The following is an 18,104-nucleotide window of genomic DNA, read 5'->3' as shown; positions in this document are numbered from 1 at the left end:
GATGATTCAGCATCAATGAGATGCAGCTGGTCATTCAGTAAACAGAAGCAAACACACCGGTTTACACTACTTCCTGTGTACTGTTCAGTACAAGTAAAGAAATGCACTGTAGACCTCACGTTTCGCTGTCCTAGTTGGGGGGGGCAGAATATCATACGATACACTGCTAATCAATCAGAACTGACTCCTCCTCCTGGCGTTCTGTTTCTCCCTTTTCAGTCAAATTGAAATACTCATGTTTACAAAATTTCATTCATTTATTTTTTTAAGGCAAATTGAACATATTTGAAATCATTCATGAAGTCTATATACATTTTGAAGTATTTATCAAGTAACCTGCACCCAATATGTCAGTACAAATATACTGTACATACTACTGGGAAGTGTTTTCATTATAGTAGCACACAAGGAAACACTGCAGAATATCGTCCCTCCTGTCCTCTGGCTCTCCACCTTTTACTCTGCACAATTTCCCTCCCCAGCCTTGTGTGCTGTTATGGCCTATGTTCTGGGTGCTTCCAGGGGAAGTTAAAGCTTCCCTTCACAAGGACATTGTGTACAAACATTCAGATGAGATAAAGGTAAAGTTAAGGGGGCATTCTTCTGCCATTCTCCAATTAAATGCAGTACTTAGGATCTGAATAACAGACCCCGCAGGAGAACAACTGTGCATCTTAAAGTGGAGCTGAACTCTTGCACGGGACAGAAAAAAAATGCACCCTGTATGTATTTAGAGAGTTTAGCCTGTCTAATCCCCCCTTATTTGCGACTAATCACAAGTTGTATTTTGATCTCTCTTCTGTGTCACCTGACTGCCACGGCTGAGAGCTAATAAGTAAACAAAGGATGTTAACAATATGTCTGCTTCCATGAAAGCAGGAAGTAGTCACAAAGCAGATGTATTGCAGGATTTGTATCAGCTGCAAAAAAGAAATGTTTTTCTTTAAAGGTTATTATCCTGTTGCGTATCTTTTAGAGCAGAGAGGAGGTTCTGAGATCAGGTCCGCTTTAATTAAAAAAAAAGTATACTCCAGTGAACATTTTACTGCTGGCAGGTGATGTAGCTGCTGCATGCTTTTTTGGCAGTTGGAAACAGCTGTAAACAGCTATTTCCCACAATACAGCAATGTTCACAGACAGGAAACTGCCAGGAGTACGTACTTTTCTTGTGGGAGGGGTTTCACCACAATATCAGTCATACAGCACCCCCTGATGGTCTGTTTGTGAAAAGGAATAGATTTCTTATGTAAAAGGGGGTATCAGCTACTGATTGGGATAAAGTTCAATTCTTGGTCGGAGTTTCTCTTTAAATGTCAGAGCACACTAATGGATTTTATTGTGGCAGCTCTGAAAACCATCTGTAGCTGGTGACACTAATCTCAACCTGTTTAGAGCAGGATACATTTTATTTAAAATCCCACCAATAATCTTTCATGCTGTGTAACCCCACCTCCTGACCTATTCTGCTTAAACACATACCTGCCTTTCCCCATTCCCTTGCTCCGTACGCGTTTTAATGAAGGCACGATTTTGTTAAACCAGAATACTCTATCAAACCCGTCTGCAGCAATCAGTAAATAAAGCAAGGGATGTTATCAGTCATGTGATTTCTTGACCACGCCCCCTTGCTTGAGGTCATCACTCATCAGCCTTCACCTAGGCTTAAGACGAGAAACGCGCATGATCCAGGTGTTGCTTCTCTTTAGACCGCGGCACCTGTAATGGTAGCAATTTCTTCAAGGACCCCGGTGGCTTCCTTGTCATAATCCTTGGAGAACTGCTTAGCGCTGTTTATGTTCCTAATGTTGTCCTCGAGGTTCTCTATCAAGCGTATCTGATCCAGGTACCCCAAATGAGTTTGTTTGATTTTGCTCTCCATCTCAGATTTCTCCTGGGCCACCGAGAACACCATCCCATCCAGCTTGGTTTGACTGCCAATCAGAAGCTTGGTGGCCAGACTCAGATTTTTAGTGAGTTCTTGGGCTTCCTGCAGCTCTTCGGGGAGATCATCTGATTCTTTCACCGCCAGGGAAAACTTGTATCCCGTCATCTTGATTTGGGGGTCATAGCTGCCTTTAAAGCAAGCACACATAATGTATTATAGTAAATAGCTCATTAGACCATACATACACACACACACACACACACACACACCACAGAATACAATGAACACGTTAAAGACTAACCACTGTGATTCAGCCTTCAGTGTTTTTTTCACCTTATGCATCCGAGCAACTTTCAGCTCCCATTCATTTACCAATAACTTTATCACTACTTATCACAACTAAATGATTTATATCTTGTTTTTTTCCACCACCAATTATGCTTTCTTTGCGTGGTACATTTTGCTAAGAATTATTTTACTCTAAAAGCATTTTAGTGGGAATATTATGAAAAAAAGTGGAAAAAAAATCATTATTTCTCAGTTTTCGACCATAATAGTTTTAAAATAATGCATGCTACCATAATTAAAACCCACACATTTTATTTGCCCATTTGTATTGGTTATTACACCATTTAAATTATGTCCCTATCACAATGTATGTGTGTTACCATTCTGTGTGTTTACCTTGACAAAGGGGACCCCTCGGGGCCCCAAAACTAATCGTTTGTTATGGAATGGAATGGTGTCACGTTTTTTAAATAAAACAGCAGACTTGGTCTACGTATGAATGTACAAACCTTCTGGATTTATCTATCACAATGTATGGCGCCAATATTTTATTTGGAAATAAAGGTGCATTTTTTCAGTTTTGCGTCCATCACTATTTACAAGCCCATAATTAAAAAAAAAAATAACAGTAATATACCCTCTTGACATACATATTAAAAAAAGTTCAGTCCCTAAGGTAACTATGCCTTTTTCCCCCTCTTTTTTAAGCAAAGAATATTTATTTGGGTACTATGGAAGAGTGTGGGAGGGAAGGAGTTAATTTTAAATGTAAGTGTGGGTCTGTTCATTGAAAAAAAAATGCTTGTAGGTGTAATTTTACTAGTTGGCCACAAGATGTCCCCATACTTTTTTTTCTGCATGTGCTTTTAGCGTAAGTAAGTGTAAAGCATAAGTAAGTGTAAGTGTAATTTACGTGTAACTTACACACTAACCAATGCTGCAGGCATCTTATTGATGCCGTGATCATTGACACGGGGAATTGTGTTCCCATTCATTAGTCTCCGGGGCAGCTGAAGGCGGCGGGAGCATGAGCGGCTCAGTTGCAGCAGGGCAGGCTATCTGGACGGATATATCCGTCCAGATATACCTAAGTGGTTAAAGTCCATACATTCCAATGTTCTTTCTAACTGGGGGCTCATTAGGGATACTTTTAGGATATTGAGCTTCAGTAATAAGGAGATCTAATGCTACAAACTATGCTTTACTGTGTTTTTACCTGGTAGCACCAAAACACAGGCTACTCAACTACCTTTAAGTGTCCCCTCCCCCAGACAGGCTGTCCATAACCCCCAACTAGTCCAATTAGTCTTTGAACAGTGGAATTATTTACGATACTTGCGTTCATTGCTTCCCTTGGGCATCAAGTAGTATGAGCAACCTTATTAAAAATGTTATTCTTATTCAGTACTCAATCCAATGACTAGCGATGGCCCGAATGGTTCAACAGCGAACTTATTAGCGTGAAGTTTGGTGAACCGCGAACTTTATGGCGGTTCGACCCCCCCCCCCCCCCATACTACATCATTAGGGTCAACTTTGACCCTCTACATCACAGTCAGCAGGCACAGGGTAGCCAATCAGGCTACACTCCCTCCTGGAGCCCCACTTTAGACCTGCAATTTAGCATTCAATGTGATTTCTGCCCTTAAAACGCTGCTTTGCATCAAATCCAGATCTTTCCCCGGGACTTTTGGCATCTATCCCACTCCGCCATGCAAAAACTTAGATGTTAGACCTCTTGAAACATCTTTTCCATCACTTTTCTGGCCAGCATAAATGTTTCTAGTTTTCAAAGTTCGCCTCCCCATTGACGTTTATTGCAGTTCGCAAAAGTTCGTGCGAACCAAACTTTTTGCGGAGGTTCGCGAACCGAAAATCGGAGGTTCGAGCCGTCTCTATTAATGACACGCCACTGAGATCTGCTACAAGACAGCTAAACAGTAGTAATAGTATACATATGCATTTCCTCCAAGTTAATCACTTTGAGCAGGAAACTAGGAAAAGGCAGCTTTTTGTGCTTTGTTTCCCCACATTCAAACACCACCCCCTGCAAAACCTCTGAGCTTCCCTGTGGTCACATGACAGTTAGTCCCAGAACTCTGGTGGACAGGGGGGGATGTGAGGACTGCTGCTGAAGTCTTCAGAGGCTACCATAGCTATGGGCACATGTCCAAGGCATATACTGCAGCCAGGGCCGGATTTTGGCCTAGGCCACCTAGGCCATGGCCTAGGGCACCACAGAAGCAAGGGCGCCAAAGCAGCAGGCTGAACTTATGCAGCATTTTCAAACTTGCAAATGCTGCAATGTAGGGAGATCAGGCGAGCGCCTGACCACGGAACTCTGCTGCCAGCGGCCTGTGCAGCAGCCACCTTGCTCTCTGTGCACGTTTGCATTGTGGCCGGCGGCTATAGACTTGGGCAGCATTGGAGACAGAGGGGAAGAGGAAGCTTCTGCACTGGAGACGAGCTGATGGCTGCTGCGGTGTGAAGGTGAGCTGGCTACCTATACTGAAAGGGGGAAGTGGAAAAAGGAGGGATTAAGGGAGTCATCTGGCTACCTATACTGGAGGGAAAGGAGCAGGAGTCATCTGACTACCTATCAGGGCAGCCATCAGGGGGGGGGACAACTGACACTGCAGTGAGGGGCCCAGGGCTTCTGGGGGCCCTGGGCCCCCCAAAGCGTTGGAAGGGCCGCATGTGCGGGCTGCGGGCCTGTGGCTCACTAACCAGCACACCGTGTTCCAGCACTGAAAGAAGAGACATCAGCGCTTGAACGTGGGGAGCAGACGAATGAGCGCACTACAGCAGACTTTCTATACTGGGGCACCAACTATATCTGGCTACAGGCTACCTATATGGGTCTGGAACAGGGTGGGCCCAGGTAGGGGAGGACCAGGCCTGATGAAGTGTGAGGGGCCCCAAACTTTGTGATGGCAGCCCTGCTACCTATACTGGGAGGGGTGGTCATCAGGCTACCTATACTAGAGGGAAAGAGGAGGGATCATCTGGCTACCTATACTGGAGGAAGGGGTCATCTGGCTACCTATTCTGGAGGGAAGGGGGGGAGTGGTCATCTGGCTACCTATACTGGGAGGGGTGGTCATCAGGCTACCTATACTAGAGGGAAAGGGAAGGGGTCATCTGGCTACCTATACTGGAGGGGGTGGTCATCAGGCTACCTATACTAGAGGGAAAGGGAAGGGGTCATCTGGCTACCTATACTGGAGGGGGGGGGGGGGGGGTCATCTTGCTATCTATACTAGAGGGAAAGAGGAGGGGTCATCTGGCTACCTATACTGGAGGGGGGGGGGGGTCAGCTTGCTATCTATACTAGAGGGAAAGAGGAGGGGTCATCTGGCTACCTATACTGGAGGAAGGGGTCATCTGGCTACCTATTCTGGAGGGAAGGGGGGGAGTGGTCATCTGGCTACCTATACTGGGAGGGGTGGTCATCAGGCTACCTATACTAGAGGGAAAGGGAAGGGGTCATCTGGCTACCTATACTGGAGAGGGGGGGGGTCATCTTGCTATCTATACTAGAGGGAAAGAGGAGGGGTCATCTGGCTACCTATACTGGAGGGGGGGGGTCATCTTGCTATCTATACTAGAGGGAAAGAGGAGGGGTCATCTGGCTACCTATACTAGAGGGAAGGGGGAGGGGTTATCTCGCTACCTATACTGAAGGGAGGGCGGCTGGTGACAGCGGCCTTGGGTGGTAAAGAGTGCAAATCCAGCCCTGACTGCAGCCCATACATGCATCCAAAAAGTGCTATGCTTAAGGGTTTGCAGGTAGACATGGGGGCGGGGCTACTGGCCCATTGCTTGAAGTGAAATGTTTGAGGTTGGTGGGCCTGGGGGTTGGCCTTTGGTATCTAAAACTCTACATATCTACCGTATTCTAACTTTTGCTGAATTGTAGTTTTTATTGAAGCTGAATAGCTTGCTTCAGTTGGGTAACGCACTGGGTAGTGTATAGATTAGCAGTCTTCATGCCCCTAGACAAGGATCACAATTTTAAGGGAATCCGAAACTGTTGTTGACCAAAGGGAATCGGAGAAGGAGGGACAATGTTTGGCACAAGACGGAGCAGCTTCCAGCGGGAGGGGAAAGGAGGATATCAATGCACTCAGGGGCAACCGACGTTTAAAGAGAAACGCCGACCAAGAATTGAACTTTATCCCAATCAGTAGCTGATACCCCCTTTTACATGAGAAATATAATTATTTTCACAAACAGACCATCAGGGGGCGCTGTATGACTGATTTTGTGCTGAAACCCCTCCCACAAGAAGCTCTGAGTACCGCGGTACTCTGGGTAAACTGCCACAATGTAACAATGTTCACAGACAGGAAATGGCTGTTTACAGCTGTCTCTAACAGCCAAAACAGCTAGGAGCAGCTACATCACCTGCCCACAGTAAAAATGTCACCATGTAATAAATGTCAGAATGTAAATCGGGGAGAGGAAAGATTTTACAATGAGCCAACACTGACTAAATCATTTATACATAATTATTGTCAAAATGAAGCACTTTTTTTATTACATTATTTTCACTGGAGTTCCTCTTTAAGTTCCAGCATTACGGATCTTCAAACGTGCGCAGCTGAGACAGGTGTAAACTGAACCATGGTGGATTTATTTTTAGCTTGTGTAGGCACCTTAGGGGGAACCTTAAGTGACATGAGGAGATAAAACGTGTGTATGTACAGTGCCAAGTACACAAATACCATAACTGTGATCCTTTTCTTTATGCTTTGCCTGAAAGGTTTAATATTCAGAAATGCAACTGACAGTTTTTCTCCAATCCGACTATAGCATCTCTCACTGATAAGGAATTACAGCCATAAAACACTTGCAGAAAACTGGGCTTCTGCGAGCAGGGGATAGATTATCCTCCCTGGTGTTATGATTATTCCCAGGTTTGGGGTCTAAAAGCCATGCCATTTTTTCACAAGCATTTAGACCCTAAAAGCAAGAAAAAAAAATACCAGAGAGAGATCTGCAGCATCTCCTGCAAACAACGCACTCAGGCACGGGATTACCGCTCTGAGCTGCGGATTTCCCTCCCGAGCTTGACTCGGGATTACCGCTAGGGATTACCGCTAAGGAGGTTAAAAAAAAAGGTCAATAATTTATATAGTTGTGCTCTCTGAGACATGGGACAGACTGTCATGGAGCTGAGAAAAAAAATAAGTTTTTAAACGTAACATAAAACTGTGGGATATCTAAAAGTCATTTTTAGGAGTAGAAGCATAGATACAACTGTTTATCTAATCGGTGTATTTTCACTTCAAAGGGAACCTAAACTGAGAGGGATATGGATGTTTCCTTTTAAACAATACCAGTTGCCTGGCAGTCCTGCTGATCTCTTAGGCTGCAGTAGTGGCTGAATCACACGCCTGAAACAAGCATGCAGCTAATCCAGTCTGACTTCAGTTAGAGCACCTGATCTGCATGCCTGTTCAGGATCTATGGCTAAAAGTATTACAGGCACAGGATCAGCAGGACAGCCAGCCAACTGGTATTATTTTAAAAGGAAACATCCATATCCTTCTCAGTTTAGGTTTCCTGTAAGGGTGAACTTGAAGGTATCTTACTAAAGTATTCAGTGATCTGTTGTTCCAAGTGAGGATATCGTACCTCAACCAGCAAACCTGGGCTGAAATTAGGCCCCATCTGAAGAGTGGAGAGTAAACTGAGACAGGATTAAGAATCGGGAAGGAAAAAGGTTAAAAGTCCTGGCAGAAAGAGAATTTAAAGTATAAAATGTATTCCGCTCTGCTAATTGCATTTTGGGGTTATAGAGTTATATGCAGGTTTCTTTAGTGTCTCAACTGGTACCTGGCCCAAACTTCCAGACTTGTAAAGAAAGTAACGGCTGCTGGACTCACTGGTGTCACATTTGTGGTTAAGACATTGCAATGCATGATGGACCCAAGTATCCAGAGAGCAGGGCAGTGGGTGACTCCGTATGGGCCAGGGCTTAGCAACTCCACCTCTAGAACCGTACTGTGACTTCCGTATTCCTTTGTTTGAAAACTCCAAACTATGCCCAAATTAAAGCTGATGACTCCACCCCCAGTGTCTCCTACTGATGGAGGAACAGAAGAGCCGTCACCAGATCAGTAAAGGTTTGTGGTGCCTTACTACCGCTGAAATGTATGGCAATGGACTAGACTATGTAAGGATATTTTTTTTACTTGCCTGGACTTGGTTTCTGGTTAAAAACCTCAAATTATGGTTAGGGCCATCAAAAATTTGTGAAATTGGGAGATAAAACTGGAAGGTGTTTTAACTAAGGCAAGTGTCAGATGCAGGCCCACTAAGACTATGTGGGTCTTGGGGAAGTTTGGTGGTCTTGCAGAAACCCTAAATCCAGATGTTGGAAGAAATCTACACTGCCAATCCAGCTATCAGTGGCTGAAGTCCTTCCTAGGCATGGCTACAAGCTTATGACTGACATAAATGGTTACCTACAGCCTTCTGTGAGATACAGCTAACGTTACTGAGGGTATAGACTAGTAATAACTATAAGATGTAGCATCGCGGGAGACATCAGCACTTTACGCGGCTGGAGTTCAGGCTTCTGTCTTTCCCATTGCTTTGCATAATTAATTAGCCATCAGGTTGCAGACTTCTCCTGCTGGGTGGATTAGACCCCAAGCTAATGGAAATGCCTCATGATCCGGCTGGAACGCGGAGATCTGCTGCTTTATTTTCTTTATTGCGGGTTTGTTTAAGAGCCGTATGTACTTTGGCCACATGTCTGCCGGGCTCCGTGACCGGCCGGACAGATTTATGGCCGGCGAGCAGCTTTGGATTTGCACAAGCACCAAGCTAAAAAATAAAACCCATTAACTGGAAGGAGGCAAGGAAAATCTGAGAAGGTCTGAAAGCCCAAGATCACCCTCATCTTTCTGCTCCTCTGTGTTACGTATTTGTGCATTCTACAGTCTTACTTATATTCTATGACTTTTCAGCTCCCCTTTTAAATAAGTTACTCCGCTACTGTATGTCGTGGCCCTCACTAATGTCACACTAATGTCACTTAGCTATAGAGAACTCCTGGGATATCGTGCAGTGTAGTGTTGTCCGGATCATGAACGATTCGGATCTTTGATCCGAATCTATTTTATGAGTCGATCATCCGAATCATCAAAATGAGTGATTCGGATCACAAAAGGGGCGGGGCCAGGAGTGACACGCCCCCTCTCAGCGGGCAGCGGGGTCCTGGAAGCAGAGCAGAGATGGATCGCTCTGTTGGAAGGGAGCCACCCTTGCAGGGAGAGAGGTAGAGGGGAGTCAGGGACATGGGTGCCACTGCCAGATATGTGTAGAGCACACATACTGGCTATAACGTGCTGCTCATTACAGGCTGTCTGTTCAGTAGTTGTGCACAGTGATCGCATTGGAAGCTTTTGGCTCAGCACAGCTCAGTAACTTTGCAGGCACTGTGATTGCAGCGTAATATGATCCTCCTGCACTCAGCACTAAACAGCTGCACTTATCTTTGGGGAATGCTTTCTCTCTGTGCGACCTTTTCTTTCAAAGTGTACAGATGAACATATAGGTGAAATACATGTAAAGCATATGACTTCAGCATGTGGGTATTGTGTGCAAACATTTCTGCTCTCTGCTCGTCCCTCCTCCCATCTCTGTCCACCAGGGCCGGGCCGAGGCATAGGCTGGAGAGGCTCCAGCCTCAGGGCGCAGTGTAGGAGGGGGCGCAGAATTCATTCAGCTGTCATTCCTAATTGTGGTTGAAGCAGAAATAAATAAGAAAAGGGGATACATGGCAGTGACTGCAAGCCAGATAACTAGATATTAAGGTGTTGGGGAGGTTGTGGGCCCTGTGGCGCCTCTTAGTCTAATAGCAATCAGTGTGTGACGGTTGGGGTGGCAGGGATGGAGGGGCGCACTTTGGTGTCTCAGCCTTGGGTGCTGAAGGACCTTGTCCCGGCTCTGCTGTCCACTCCCTGCCCTCTGTCCATCTTCTCCCCTTCTCTGTGTGTCCACCCCCTCCCCTTCTCCTGTCCACAGACCTGTCCTGCTGTTCATTTCACCCCCGAATGCTTCTGGTAGTAAAATGATCCGAGATTCGGATCAAAGATCCGGATCTCTTCAATGATCCGATTCGAATCATCCGGATCATTGAAAAGATCCGAACTTCCCATCTCTAGTGCAGTGGAGTCAATTCTTGGCTTACATTAGCACACAGGAAGGATTTTGAGGACTCCACCCAGCAATGTAAAAGAGGAGTTATGGTCTTGCCTACCTAACATATGCCGACATTATAACTAGAAATAAGTAAAATTGCCCAAATTGATTTATGTTGAAAATAAAAATTAGTCATTATTTTAGAAAATTTTGCCAAAATGTAAGATTTGCCTAAATAGATTGAAGTCAGTTAGGAAGGTAAGTTTTTAATGGTTTACTGCAGGGGTCTCAAACTCAATTTACCTGGGGGCCGCAGGAGGCAAAGTCAGGATGAAGCTGGGCCGCATAAGGTATTTCACAAAAAAAGTCCTCAAATGTCATTATTAACAGTTTTAATTATTTCTTCTGAACATGAAGTGTCCTACCTTATAGTTCGCTTCAGTGCTCCCATTACAAGTAATCTGCAGTGTCCTCGCCGCAAAACAAGGCCTGCAGAGCCCCCAAATCCCCTGGGGGGCAATCCGCCGGCATTTCCTGGAAGGGGCAGAGCTTTCAGCTTCAGCTCTGCCCCTCCTGACATCAATCGCGGCGGATCGCCGCTTCTGCCCGCCCCTCTCACTCTTCCTTCACAGAAAGGGGTGGGGAGAGGCAGCGATCCGTGCGGCGATTGACATCAGAAGGGGCAGAGCTACAGCTGGAAGCTCTGCCCCTCAGCGCAGTCGTGGATGTTTGCCTGGGGGATTTGGGGGCTCTGCCCGTTTAGCGGCAGGGATGCGGCGGATTACTTGGGAGCACTGAAGCGAACTATAAGGTAAAATAGTTCGCTTCCGTGTCTCTTTTGCTTTTGCCGGCGCGGGCCACAAAATATTGTACCGAGGGCCGCAAATGGCCCGCGAGTTTGAGACCCCTGGTTTACTGCAACATTAATGACAATCTTCTTATAAATGGCACAGGGAACATCCAATTAACTAGGCTTACTGTGTTGCGTCTCCTAAAGCACCTATAGTCCTCCAACTATAATCATAATTTTGCTAACGGAATATGTTAGTGCTTTATACATTATTATTAATAATAATAATGCAAAATCTGATGTTCCTGTGGCGGCAAATTTGTGCAGACAGAGACATTAACCTGCTGGGCGATTCAATTCCCGCGGCCGCATGAGGCTTTTTTTCGCCCGATTTTTTTCCTTATCATGTAGCTAGCCTAGCGCTAGCTACATGATTCTCCCCTTCCTCCTCTCTCCCTCCCACCCTTCTGATCGCCGCCGGCGATCACGCCTATAAGGAAATCCCGTTCTGAACGGGATTTCCTTTAGGGCTTCCCCAGTCGCCATGGTGACGAACGGAGTGATGTCATCGACGTCGTGACGTCACTGGGACTCCCGATCCACCCAAAAGCGCAGCCTGGCGCGATTGGCCAGGCTGCGCACGGGGTCTGTGGGGGAGGGAGGGGGCCTCTTTCGCGTCGGGTGGCGGCGGATCGGCGGTGAGTGGTGGCGATCGGGGCAAAAACGCAGCTAGCAAAGTGCTAGCTGCGTGTTTGAAAAAAAAAGTTATCAAAATCGGCCCAGCGGGGCCCGAGCGGTGCCCTCTAGCGTCTCTGGACGAGCTCAGCTCATCCAGAACGCTAGGGAGGTTAAATGATCTTTCGGTCACAGCACCTCACTTGTCTTCATATTTTTTTTTCATAGACTTTATGCTTTGTACTTTGCTTTGGAAGAATCGATCATTGATAGATCAAAGATATCTATATATATAATAGACTAAGTGCCTCAACCTTCAAACAAGAAGAAGAAGTACTTTGCATGAGAAAATTTATGCGTGCTCAAACACCAAGTTTAAGGCCTCTTTTCCACGGACTGTTGAGCTGTGTGCTCAGCAAGCAGTTACCAGGCAGCAACGAGCAGTTACCAGGCAGCAGCAAGCAGTTACCAGGCAGCAGCAAGCAGTTACCAGGCAGCAGCAAGCAGTTACCAGGCAGCAGCAAGCAGTTACCAGGCAGCAGCAAGCAGTTACCAGGCAGCAGCAAGCAGTTACCAGGCAGCAGCAAGCAGTTACCAGGCAGCAGCAAGCAGTTACCAGGCAGCAGCAAGCAGTTACCAGGCAGCAGCAAGCAGTTACCAGGCAGCAGCAAGCAGTTACCAGGCAGCAGCAAGCAGTTACCAGGCAGCAGCAAGCAGTTACCAGGCAGCAGTGAGCAGTTGTGAGAGTTTGAGAGCCATTTCACTGCCTATTCACAGTCCATGGAAAAGAGGCCTTACCCTAGCAAGTCTGACATTGCAAATCTGGCCTAATTGGCTATTCATGAGGCAATGCTCATGCAAATGCATGCACAAACCAATACCACAAAGCAGTCACCCTGCTACATGCGGCCTGGAACCCACTGAAAACCGCAAACGCAACCACTAGCGTTTTGTCTGAGCGGTTTGCAAGCGGATTCATGCGCGTTTTTGGTCGTGTTTTGCAACATTGCATTTTTTTCCCCAGCGGGTGCCTAGCGTTTTGCGTTTTTATCCTGATTGGTCCTGTGAATTATTTTTCATTTTGTTACAGTGTGCTTAACCGCAAAACGCTAGCAAAACCGCTCAATTTAGGTTTTGCTGAGCGTTTCTGCTAGCGTTTCAATACTTTACATTGAAGCGCTAACGCTCCCAGAATGCTGCAGGTCCTGCGTTTGGGTTTTTGGGAAACGCAAACGCTCCTGTGGAAGTTGCCCCATCCATTAACATTAGCCCAGCGTTTTGGCAAACTGCTAGCGTATCGCAGTGCTGCCAAAACGCTGCCAAAAGCGCTCCTGTGGGTTCCAGCCCGGCTACATTAGCACTATCCGGCTTAGTGCACACCAGAGCGGTTCGGCAGCGTTTTGCGATCCACTTGCGGCTGCGGATACGCTTGGGTAATGTATTTCAATGGGCTGGTGCACACCAGAGCGGGAGGCGTTTTGCTGAAACGCATACTCCCGAGGTGAGGCATTTTTTGGATTGCGGAGGCGTTTCTGCCTCCAATGTAAAGTATAGGAAAAACGCAAACCGCTCTGAAAAACGGCAGTTCAGAGCGGTTTTGCAGGCGTTTTTGTTACAGAAGCTGTTCAGTAACAGCTTTACTGTAACGATATATGAAATCTACTACACCAAAAACGCTTTACAAAACCGCAAAATGCTAGGTGAAATGCTACAGAAAAATAAGAAAAAGCGTTTCAAAATCTGCTAGCATTTTGCGGATCTGCTAGCGGTTTTTGGTGTGCTCCAGGCCTCCAGGAGCGCCACGGGGAGGATTCCCAATGCCCCCTTTTTATACAACTGGGGGGACCGCAGGGTCCCAGGCTCTCTCACTGCCTGGAAACCACAGCGGCACCCCGGAGGGGGAGGCTGGGTGGCGTGGACGACCCCCCCCCAAGTGTGGCCAGCGCCGGGGAGAGCCATCTGCACCCACCTCCCAATATTAAAAACAGGCACTTACCTTAACGTCCATTGCGTTCTGCTACATGCGCATTAATTTGGGGGCACCACATGAGAAAGGAGAGAAGCATGGGTCACCCCGAGCTTTAGAGCTCAGGGCTGGCTCACATACAGCACTCCAGGGGGGGGGGGGGGGTGGACAGGCGCACTCACTCCAGGGTTCACACCACCGGAGCAAGCCATCCACCACCTGCCTCCAAAGGATACAAACTGCACAAAATGCTTTCCATGAGAAAATTAATGCGCATGTAGCAGAACCCAATGGACGTTAAGGTAAGTGGCTGTTTTTAATATTAGGAGGTGGGTGCGGACGGCTCTCCCCAGCGCTGGCCACGCTTGGAGGGGGGGGGGCGGCTGCGCCACCCAGACTCCCACTCCGGGGTGCCGCTGTGGTTCCCAGGCAGCGAGAGAGCACTTTGCAGTATTGGTTTTTTGACCCTGCATAGTTTGGCATGCGAAAGCAAATGCATATTTGCATGAGCATTGCCTCATGAATAGCCAATTAGGCCAGATTTGGAAAGCCAGACTTGCTAGGGTTAAACTTGGTGTTTGAGCACGCAAAATTTTTCTCATGGAAAGCATTTTTTCCAGTTGTATCCTTTGGAGGCAGGTGGTGGATGGCTTGCTCTGGTGGTGTGAGCCCTGGAGTGAGTTGTCTGCGCCTGTCCTCCCCCCACTAAGGAGTGTTGTATATGAGCCAGCCCTGAGCTCTAAAGCTCGGGGTGACCCATGCTTCACTCCTTTCTCATGTGGTGCCCCCAAGTTAATGTGCATGTTGCAGAACGCAATGGACGTTAAGGTAAGTGCCTGTTTTTAATATTGGGAGGTGGGTGCGGATGGCTCTCCCCGGCGCTGACCACACTTGGGTGGGTGCAGCTGCGCCACCCAGCCTCCCCCTCCGGGGTGCCGCTGTGGTTGTATGGGGGCATTCGGAATCCTCCCCGTGGCGCTCCTGGATAGTGCTAATGTAGCACGAACTAATATCCGCAGGGCGATCGCTTTGCGGTATTGGTTTTTGGACCCTGCATAGTTTGGCATGCGAAAGCAAATGCATATTTGCATGAGCATTGCCTCATGAATAGCCAATTAGGCCGGATTTGCAAAGCCAGACTTGCTAAGGTTAAACTTGGTGTTTGAGCACGCATACATTTTCTCATGGAAAGCCTACTTCTTCTTGCTTCAAGGTTGAGGCACGTACTCTATTAGATAGATAGATGCGGCGTATGCTACGACGCGGGTTGGCTAGTAGGTCTTAATTCTGTCTATAGAAAAATAAAACGTGTACTTGCGTTTCCCTCACAAAATTTTCTGTTGGCCTGTACTGTGATTGGTTGACATTGAAAAGCATTCTGCAGATCAGGCATTTGGTAATTTCAACTTTTGAAATTCATGTTTCCTTCAACATTGTTGGCCTTCAAAAAGATATCAGGCGTGCATTTTTTTTAATATTGTCAAAATGGTTTCTTTGAGTCTAGTCTAGGAAACTGTTGATTGAAGCACTTCCAAATGGATGAAAATGTATCACAACGATCACTACTTTAAGTCAATAAATAGAGATGGCCCGAACATCCGATTTTTGGTTCGCGAACATCTGTAAAAGTTCGGTTCGCGCGAACTTTCGCGAACCGGAATAGACTTCATTGGGGAGGCGAACTTTGAAAACTAGAAACACTTAAAGGGAACCAGAGATTAACGTTATACACACAAAATATATATACATCAATAGCTTTTCATGAGGAAATTATTTTACCACTATTTTCGCCTCTCTGGTGTGCCTTAGTACATTTATTTTTACATTTTCCCCCCGGGATAAATCAAAGATGGCCACCGGCTCATACCCTTCTTCTTCCAGGTCATGAGCAGCTCTAAATGTTAATCTCTAGGCTTGCTGCGCTTCTGTGCTACTCAGCGCACAAGCCTAGTGTGGAGGACACAGGCGCAGTGTTGGGAGACCTAATGCGGTGACGTCATCCTCCCACTGCAGACTAGCCCGACCTGGATTTCCCCCGACCTGGGCTGGAAGGAGAGTCGGCAGACTCAGCAGTGGTGGCAGTATGGAGGAATCAGCAGGGCAATCGGCAGACTCAGCAGCGGCGGCAGCACGGAGGAATCAGCAGGCATTACTAGGCAGCAGCAACCACTCCCTTCTCATCACAGCCCTCCGTGATGCTGTGTATACAAAGCAGGAAGGCAGAGCCAGGAGGGGGAGGGCTTGAAATGACTTCACAGCAGTCATACGCAAGCCCTTTCACCTCGGCAAGGTAATGATCATGAAGGGGAATTGGTACATGTCTTTTGTTTTGTTGTTGCAGCTGCAGTGCAGCCAGAAAAATTAGGCAGGCATGTACACGCACCAGAAAAATTATCATAGCGGCCGCTGCAGCGGCCTTAAAAATTCAGGAATCCACCTGGAGTCCTGGACCTTGTTGGTGGTGGCGGAGAAGGCAGTCAAGCGGCCTGCGGGCAGAGGTGCTGTGTGGGGAGCAACTTAGTCATGGGGCAGGCAGTCACACGGTGTGCAGGCAGAGATGCTGTGTGTGGGGACTGACTTAGTCTTCAGGCAGGCAGTAGCCCTCCGAGATCCATGCCTCATTCATTTTGATAAAGGTGAGGTACTGAACACTTTTGTGACTTGCTTGTTCTGTAAGTGCTGCATCCTTTCTGCCTTCAGGTGAGTTGGTAACATGTCCACCACTTTGTGCCTGTACCGAGGGTCTAGTAGCGTGGCCACCCAGTAATTGTCATTCCCCTTGAGTTTTTTTTATACGGGGGCCCTCAACAGGCTGTACAGCATGAAAGACACCATCTGCACAAAGTTGGATCCAGACGTACTATCCATCTCCTCTTGCTCTTCCTCAGTGACGTCAGGTAAGTCCTCCTCCTCCTCCTCCCCCCCGCCACGAACAATACCACGGGAACATTGAGCAGCACAAGCCCCCTGCGACGCCTGCTGCGGTTGTTCTTCTGCCTCCGCCTCCTCCTCCAAAGACACACCTTCCTCATCATCCGAGTCAGACTCCTGTAACGATTGTGGGATATCTCCGTGTTCAGCGCACAAAGATGTGCGCTGACACTGCGGAGGTCCTCCACAAGCGTGTCAAGATACTAGAACCCAGCTTTTGGTGTAAGCACCAGTAGAGGGAAATTCCTGTCGGCAGATGGCGCTGGGGAGTGCAGAGGAACCAATTCTCTGTACCTCCACAAATGCCAGACAGGAATTGTACGAAGCGCAGAACGCAATCGCAAGAGAAGCGATTGCGAATGAGAACGAGCAAAGGGACAGGTTGTATGTGTGTGCGCCAATCTAGTCGCCACCCCGCGACCGCGCACACACAACAGCAGGTGCGAAACAGAAACGCAACCGCCAAGAACGGCGATTGCCAGAAGTGACACAAGGCAGATCAGAACAGAATACGAGGATAGCAAAGGCACAGCAAATCATACAAGGAGAAGATGCGGAAAATAATAAACGCTAGCTAACCGCGAACACCGCACTCATTCGCAACAGTGCACGCGGTTATGCGCGGTCTCCACGTGATAAGCACAATAGAGACATGCACGCCTAACTAACCATCAACAGACAAACACGAAACAAAGAACGTGAACGCTTGCTTAACGGTTACCTCATCGAGCCTACAGCAAGCGCCCGTATCAGACAAGACAGACAAACGAGAAACAGGAACTAGGCAGAAAGGATCCACCGCTCTTCCGCCAGAGCAAGTGTGATCCAAGCAGGAACACAGATCAGAAAGATCCACAGCTGCTAACGCTAGCGGCTAGTGCGATCTAAACAAGACAGATCAGATGAGGTAGCTGGTAGCAACCGCTGCTCCAGCTTACACTCCAGGAACTAGATCAGAAGGATCCACAGCCACTACCGCTAGAGGCTAGTGCGATCCAAACAAGACAGAGCGATTCGCTATCAACCGCCGCTGGTGACAGCGCAATCGCGACAGACAAGACAGGACAGAATAGGCAGTACAAATTATACACAAACTGACTGCACTAACTAGGAATGCAAGGAGCACTCCCCAAGAATTAACTATACTAAGATAGCAGTGGCTGACACTCCAGGTGAGTCCAGCAGGAACAAACCTCTATGAGCAGCGAAGCATTGTGGGACACACATAGTACTTATAGTACACGCCTCCAATGAATGTGGCCAGGCAATTTGCATGACAACGTATGCAAATTCCTCAGCAAGCACAAGCTGCAAAACTGACAGAAGGTCTTCTTTCCAGAGTCCTGCAGCATGCAGACCTGAAAAATGATCAAAAGGCTGCCTGCCTGCGCAGGCAGCTGAGCGGATCGTTA

At 47.4% G+C, this 18,104-nt stretch overlaps 1 protein-coding gene across 1 annotated transcript in view; it reads right to left on the bottom strand.

The window, feature by feature from the left end:
- Positions 1-238: 238 nt before the first annotated feature.
- The window catches only part of LOC137542484 (uncharacterized), a 42,991-nt gene continuing 25,125 nt past the window's right edge, over positions 239-18,104 (bottom strand). Inside the window, exon 4 of the mRNA XM_068264441.1 lies at positions 239-2,073. Within this exon, the coding sequence (XP_068120542.1) occupies positions 1,703-2,073 (371 nt within the window). The 3' untranslated portion in view covers positions 239-1,702. The remainder of the gene's footprint in view (positions 2,074-18,104) is intronic.

This window comes from Hyperolius riggenbachi, chromosome 12, assembly GCF_040937935.1.
Source record: "Hyperolius riggenbachi isolate aHypRig1 chromosome 12, aHypRig1.pri, whole genome shotgun sequence".
Lineage (NCBI taxonomy): Eukaryota > Metazoa > Chordata > Amphibia > Anura > Hyperoliidae > Hyperolius > Hyperolius riggenbachi.
The sequence above is the reverse complement of the archived record's forward strand: the minus strand, read 5'-3'. Positions and strand labels throughout refer to the sequence as shown.